The following is a 7,850-nucleotide window of genomic DNA, read 5'->3' as shown; positions in this document are numbered from 1 at the left end:
GCGCAGGAAAACAAATAACTTATGAATTAATCCAAAAAACATGAGAGAGAAGTTAGAGAGAGAAACGCTCTAAAATTTAGAAAACCTAATAATTACGGTAGTAAAGGCCAACCATAACCGTTTTTCTCCCTTGTTTTCTTCAGAAAAAAATTCAACTAAATCAGCTAAAAACACCATTGTTGCTTCAGATACAGCTTCTAGTTCAACACCTGGGCCTAAAGTTACAAACTTTCGAGGTCCTACAGAGGAGGATGTGAGAAAGACAAGATATTTTCATGAACTAAATGGTATACCAGTGCTCGACCTTGCAGAAGAAGCAGAGGGTGAACCTGATGAAGGTTGGACACTGAAGCGTGGTGGAAAGACCATTCCTGTGATGGATACTATTGTTGAGGAGGAGAAGCTTATAGATCTTTTCCAGTTTACTCCTGAGGATATCAAATCAGAGGTAGCCTTTTGGAATAACTCTGTTTTCTGTTATATTTTGGGTGCAAATCCACCTTGGTATGTTATTGAGAGTTATGTCTATCGAGTTTCGGATGAATTTGGTATTGATAGAGTTTCCTTCCTTGATAATGGCATATTCATTGTAAGATTTACTAAACTTATGGATAAAGAAGCACTGTTAAAATCTGGATACTATTTGTTTGATAATAGACCGGTTATTATTAAACCCTGGCATGTTGATATGGATCTGATAAAGGAGAAGGTTGATGTGGTTCCGGTCTGGGTTAGACTGACTGGTATACCTCTCAAATTCTGGGGTAAATGTTTGCCTAGAATTGCTGACCTTCTAGGCAAGTATGTCCACATAGATGGGGCAACTCCTGATAAGGTTAGGCTGAGCTATGCTAGAGTTTTGGTGGAACTTCAAATGGACCAAAAATTGCCAGATAAAGTGCAGTTCTTGGATGAGAAGGGGATAAAGGTAACTGTTAATGTGGAGTATGAATGGAGGCCCATCTCTTGTACTAGCTGTAATGGTATAGGGCATGAGACCTCTTAATGCAGGAAACCAAAGCCTAAAATTGTTAAGGGTACTAGAATGAATCAGATGGAAAAATCCCAACCTAAACCCCAACAAGTTTGGAAACCTGTCCATAAATCTAAGCCTTCAGTTGAATTATCTCCTCCTATTTTTACACCTGATTTATTCCCCCACTTGACCAGGTTAGAGCTACTCCAGTAGTTAAATCTACCCCTGCTAAACATATCATGAGGTTGAATAGACAAGGTGGAATAGTTGGAGTCAGATTGTCTGGCAGATTCAGTCAATATACTTTTGTGGATGCATTAAAGAGCACAACTACTCCTGGATGAGGGGTAGTGGAGAGTGGGAAGGATCCTCTTGATATCAATACCAATGCATAGCATTGGTTTCTGGATTGTTAGGGGTCTTAATGACCTGAATAAGCAGAAAGTGGTCAAATGGTTTATGCATAATCAGGGAGTTGGTCTCTTTGGGTTATTAGAAACAAAACTAAAACCTAATACTTTGCTCAAGAGAGAAACTTCTATTTGTGATAGATGGAGTGTGACTACTAACTGCAGTTGACACAAAGAAGGTAGGATTTGGATTTTTTGGAGATCTCAGTGTTTTGATATTCAATTTTTAGCTTATGGTGCTCAATTTATTCATATGATGGTTCATTCTAAGACAGATGGGAAGAAATTCCTTCTCACTATGATATATGCTTTTAATGGTCTCCATAGAATTGAGTTATGGAACTTCCTGAAGGGGGTGGCTAATCACTGTTCTGATCCTTGGCTTTGACTGGGTGATTTTAATAATGTTCTGTCTCCTATGGAAAGACTTGGAGGACAAACAACTGATGCTGAGATGGAACATTTCCAAGAATGTGTCTCTTTTTTTTGTATGGAAGATATCACAACTACTGGTGCCTTATTTACTTGGTCTAATAAACATGAGGCAACTGAAAGAGTTTATAGTAGACTTGATCGAGCTATGGGGAATTTGGAATGGATGGAACTGTTTGGGGATTACATTGCTAATTTTCACCCTGAGGGATTGTTTGATCACTGTCCCTGTACACTGGTTGACAGAAGATTTGATATTGGTGGTAAAAAGAGTTTTAAGTAATTTAATATGTGAGGGACAGCTGATTGTTTTAAGGACAGTGTTAAGGGTCTTTGGAATCATTTTCATCAAGGCACTAGGATGTTTAGTGTGGTTAAAAAGTTGAAATCTCTTAAGCCTGTCCCTAAGGCTATAAATAAGCATTGCTTCTCTGATATTGAAAATACTACCAACATTGCCGGTATTGCCTTGGAACATATTCAGCAGGAGTTGGTAGGTGACTCTAGGAATCTTGAGTTACTCCAACAGGAAATGGATTTGGCTCACAATCTGAAAGAACTTATTGCTGCTAGAGACAGTTTCTTATCACAGAAGGCTAAAGTGCAGTGGCTTATTGAAGAAGATTTAAATACTTCATTTTTTCATCATACTATTAAGAAGAGGTTGATGATGAATAAAGTGTTTCCGACTGAAGACCAGGATGGCAAGTTATGTACCGAGGGAGATGCTATTCAAAGTGCTTTTCTAAGGTATTATCAGTGGCTATTGGGGATACACACTGATGTTATTGCAGTACAGAATCATATTGTTGGTAGAGGTCCTTGCTGTACAGAATCACTTGGAACTCTTGTCTAAACCTGTAACTATAGATGAGGTTAAAAAGAGTATTTTCAGTACTCCAAAAGGGAAATCACCTGGACCTGATGGATACACTAGTCAGTTTTATAGGGATGCTTTGGATATTATAGGAGATGAAATATGTGGTGCTGTTGTGAATTTCTTTGATACTGGCAAAATGCTGGCTCAGATTAATGCTACAAGTACAACCTTGATCCCTAAACTGGATAGGCCAACTAGTGTGAAGCACTTTATGCCAATATCCTGTTGTAATGTTCTCTACAAAGCTATTTCTAAAATTATGTGTACTAGACTGGCCTTGATCTTATCAGATATCATTAGTAGAAACCAAGGAGCTTTTGTGAAAGGGAGGTGTATACTGGAGAACATTTTGATATGTCAGGATTTAATTAGGCTCTATAATAGGGGGATGGCCTCCCCTAGGTGTATGTTCAAGTTGGACCTGCAGAAGGCCTATGATTCTATTGAATGGTCATTTATGGATCACATGCTGATTGCTCTAAAATTCCTTGAGAAGTTTAGACAGTTGATTATGGTTTGTATTACCTCTCCTACTTATACTCTTAGCTTGAATGGGTCTCAGTTTGTTTTTTTCAAGGGGAAGAGAGGATTGAGGCAAGGGGATCCTATCTCACCTCTTATTTTTTGCATTTGCATGGAATATTTATGAAGGATTATGGCATTTGCAACTGATAAATGGTTTTTCAGATATCACCCTTTGTGTAAAAGTTTGAAGCTGACCCATCTCTGATTTGCTGATGACCTCCTTATGTTTTGTAAGGGTGATCCAAAATCCATTATTCTGGTGTTAACAGCTTTGTCTACCTTCTCTGCTGCATCTGGTTTAAAAGTCAATGCCTCTAAATCTGAGGTGGTCTTCAATGGAGTTTCTCGGGAACTGAAACAAGAAATTACTCAAATTTCAGGTTTCCAGGAAGGAATTTTGCCTTTTAAATACCTGGGAATTCCAATTCAGCCAGGGAGATTGACTAGGCAAGATTGTAACATCCTGTTGGAAAGAATTGTAACTAGAGTGAGGAGTATTGGTGCAAGGAAACTCAGCTATGCAGGTAGACTTGTGCTCATTACTTCTGTACTTAATACTCTCCGTAGTTATTGGGCCTCTATCTTTTTAATCCCTAAAAGTGTTATCAAAAGGATAAAAGCTATCTACAGAAACTATATGTGGAGTGGTGATACTGAGTATCACAGAGTTCCTCTTGTAGCCTGGGATAAAGTTTGCTGCAGTAAGCAAGAGGGAGGTTTGAGTATAAAGGAAGCACGGGTCTGGAACATTGCAACTGTTGGGAAGCTGGTCAACTGGATTTATACCAAGGCTGATAGGCTTTGGGTCCTTTGGATTGATCATGTTTATCTAAATGGTATAGACTGGCATTCTTATACACCTCCTGCTGATTCCAATTGGAATTGGAGGAATATTTGCAGAGTCAAGGATACTTTGAGAGATGGCTATGTTAATGGACAATGGATGCCTGATTCTAAAGGGTATTCTATTGGGAATGGTTATCACTGGCAGCAGGGACCACGCCCCCCTGTCCAGTGGTATAAAACTGTGTGGGATTCTTGGGATGTACCTAAGCATTCCTTCAATGGTTGGTTAGTTATGTAGAAGGGATTGCAGACCAGGGAGAAACTAATGCAACTGGGTATTTGTGATTAGGATAGTCGTGTCTTATCTGAGCAGGATGTAGAGTCTCATTCACATTTGTTTATGTTATGCACATATACTCCCAGATTATTAGTGGCATTGAGCAATGGTTACATATGATTCTTCAAGGAGCTCATGCTGGTTGCTCCAAACTTCAGAAATCTGTTTGCAGAATGGCTTGTGTGGCTTACTAGTACTACATTTGGCAGGAAAGGAATTCTTGCAGGTTGAAGTTAGTTCTTACTCTACCTGATAAGATGATTAGTGATTTGAAGAATATGATTAGGGCTCGTATAATGCAGAAGATTAGTCCTATTTTGCCTAATAGAGATCGTAGATGGCTACTACAGTTGGATATGCATATGTAATTTTTTAGTAGTTCATCTCTTGTAAAAGTAGTAGTAGCAACATTGTATTCCAATGCCTTATGTTTTATTGATCATCAATAAAAGCTTACATTACACCAAAAAAAAAGGAAGATTGGATGTAGGCCTTTAGAGCGTTGGCCGAACCAATTCAAAAACATTATGTTGATCTCTCGCCGTTACTTTTAATTTCGCTGCATTTATTTTACTCGTACTTCATTTGCGTTTTCCTTTAAGAACGGTCCTGAATACTGTTGCTTTGGTCTGTAACCTTAATCTTATTTGCTAAGACAAACAAGCAACAGTCAGAACAACCATTGTTTTTCATTTTAGCCATCTTCTTCAACAAATATGATACACTTCTAATTAATCGATTTATTTGATGTATCCACTTGTTAATCAACTTAATTTAAAACAATAAAGATTAAGTTTAAATTTTTAAATAGTACCTAATTCACCCCCTCCCCCTCTTAGGTACTTGGAATCCTAAACTCTTCAGGTTGGTTTAATGAAGGGGAGATAAGTTACAAACTCAAATCTAACGGCTCTTAGGTTAAGTTCGTAAGTTCGCACCGTACATTAGGTTTGCACATGATCTTAATATATATATATATATATATATATATATATATATATATATATATATATATATATATATATATATATATATATATATATAGAGAGAGAGAGAGAGAGAGAGAGAGAGAGAGAGAGAGAGAGAGACAAGATCCGGTGAGTCCACCTATATATTTGAGTCCCATGAGTCCACTAATGTATCACACGCTATACACAAGAATATCACTTGTTAATTTTTGAACCAAACAATAACAAGAACTACAAATTTTGTAATCAATCAAATTCTCTAGAATTTTCTAGGGTTTTTCATCTCAATTGAAAAACCCATGAGCTCACTTATCACTACATAATCTTAGACGATATGTCAACCTCCTTACCCATCTCTTGCATCACCGAATTAATTGTATCACTTTCAAGATAATACAAGTGAGGATGCTTGAGTCACCGAATTAATTAAATCCTATCCTAAGTGAGGATGCTTGAGTCTGGACACATGTTTTCTTTGTACCTTTTTTCCAATTACATAACCAAGAACCTCTTATTGGAAGATGCTCAGAACTCACACATGAACAAGAAAACTATGAATTCTAAAGGACGCAGACTAATATGAAACCATTTTTTATTGAGCTCACCATTATAAAATCTTTAGGCTATAGCCAAGAAGTTGGCAGAGCTAAGTGGAAAAGGAGTGACGACAATCATAGGAGGAGGGGACTCTTGTGGCAGCTGTGGAGAAGGTTGGTCTTGCTGATAAGATGAGCGACATCTCTACAGGAGGCGGTGCTAGCTTAGAGCTTCTGGAGGGCAAACCCCTACCTGATGTTCTTGCACTTGATGATGCTTGATTTTTCCTTTCTGCTTGTTTTGTTAGCCTGCTTGACGGTAGCGGGTTATTGACAATTATTTGACAGGTCTGGAATAAGTTAGAACTCCTGTTTATTGACAATTAAGTCATCCTCACTTAGACTCAAGCATCCTCACTTGGTTATGGATAATTGGTGGGTTATGACAGTATGCAGGTAACTTATGGCTTTCAAGATCTGTCTAGCCCAATTCTTGATCGGCTTTCGGTCTGATGACTATGTTTCTTGCTTGTACGCATGCACATACATGTCAGTAAAAGGACTAGATAGATCTTGAAAGCCGAATGCAGATGGTGAAAGGCGGAGTTAGGTTCAGTGGTGGGATATTGTATACTATAATCCGTGATATTGTTTAGTACAACCAGTGGTATTGTTTATACTGAACAATATCAAACACAAGAATATCAAAAACTACACGAAACAATATCACAACTTATACTGAACAATATCACGGAAAATATACAACAAAAACAGTAAAAAAAAGGCTTAAAACTATTGTCAGTGACACTACCCGTCGACGGCAACCACCCACGGCCCACCACCGCCCCTTTACCTCCTCAACAACCACCACCCACGACCCACCACCACACGTTCACCTCCACAACAACCACCACCACGGCGCGCAAGTCCGTCTCACGACCATCACTACCACCCTTCACTAACATACAATCAACGATCCTTCTTCCATTAACCTCCATCTAAGAACAACACTGACGTCGTTAAATTAGGGGTCTCATCACCGACGATGAAGGAAATAGACGATGATAAATAAGCGAACAATAAAGGAAAAAATATAAGAGAAGTAATATGTGATAACTCCGACGAACACGCCGCCAAAATCGACTCACAGGCAGGAAAGTGCGCGAGGATGATGATGTTTGTCGGAGCTCCGGTGCTGGCACTGATTGGTGTAAGAAAAAGTATGAGAAAAGAAGTTAATAACAGAGGGCGAATCTGGTTCAGTAAGAGCGATATTGTTTAATATGACGCGTGATATTGTTTAGTATAACATGTGATATTGTTTCGCTGGACTCACGGACTCAAAAAGATTTGGTGGACTCATGTGATCCTAATTCATATATATATATACATATATATATATATACATATATATATATATATATACACATATATATATATATATATATATATATATATATATATAGGTGGGATCCGGAGAGTCCACCTAAATATTTGAGTATATGAGTCCATAAAACAATATAACGCATTATACAAAACAATAACACGAAAGTTTTTTTTTTTTCGATTTTTTTTTTCTCTAAATTTTTTTCCGAAATTTTTTTTCTTTGATTTTTTTTTGTGTAAGCTATGATATTGTTTAGTATAACGTGTGATATTATAAGCTATGATATTGTGTAGCATAAAGTGTGATATTGTTTTACAAAACAATATCACGAAATATTTTTTTCCGAATTTTTGGTTTCGAAAACTTTTTTTTTAGTGTAAGCTGTGATATTGTTTAGTATAACGTGTGATACTGTAAGCTGTGATATTGTGTAGCATAACGTACGATATTATATTACAAAACAATATCACGATTTTTTTTTTTGGTAGTATAGGCTGTGATATTGTTTAATATAACGTATGATATTGTATCATGGACTCACGAACTCAAAAAGATAGGGTGGACTCAAAAAGATAGGGTGGACTCAACATGCCTCAACATTATTACGCATGTA

At 37.4% G+C, this 7,850-nt stretch overlaps 1 protein-coding gene across 1 annotated transcript; it reads left to right on the top strand.

Moving 5' to 3' along the window:
* Window positions 1-1,804: 1,804 nt before the first annotated feature.
* Window positions 1,805-6,132, top strand: LOC141628730 (uncharacterized). Its single transcript, XM_074441827.1, has 6 exons — window positions 1,805-2,081; window positions 2,172-2,568; window positions 2,618-3,212; window positions 3,459-4,290; window positions 4,383-4,510; window positions 5,992-6,132. Exons 1-6 carry the CDS (start codon window positions 1,805-1,807, stop codon window positions 6,130-6,132), a joined length of 2,370 nt encoding a protein of 789 aa, XP_074297928.1.
* The last annotated feature ends 1,718 nt before the right edge of the window (window positions 6,133-7,850 follow it).

Source organism: Silene latifolia, chromosome Y (genome assembly GCF_048544455.1).
Source record: "Silene latifolia isolate original U9 population chromosome Y, ASM4854445v1, whole genome shotgun sequence".
NCBI lineage: Eukaryota > Viridiplantae > Streptophyta > Magnoliopsida > Caryophyllales > Caryophyllaceae > Silene > Silene latifolia.
This window is presented reverse-complemented; position numbering and strand designations above follow the sequence as displayed.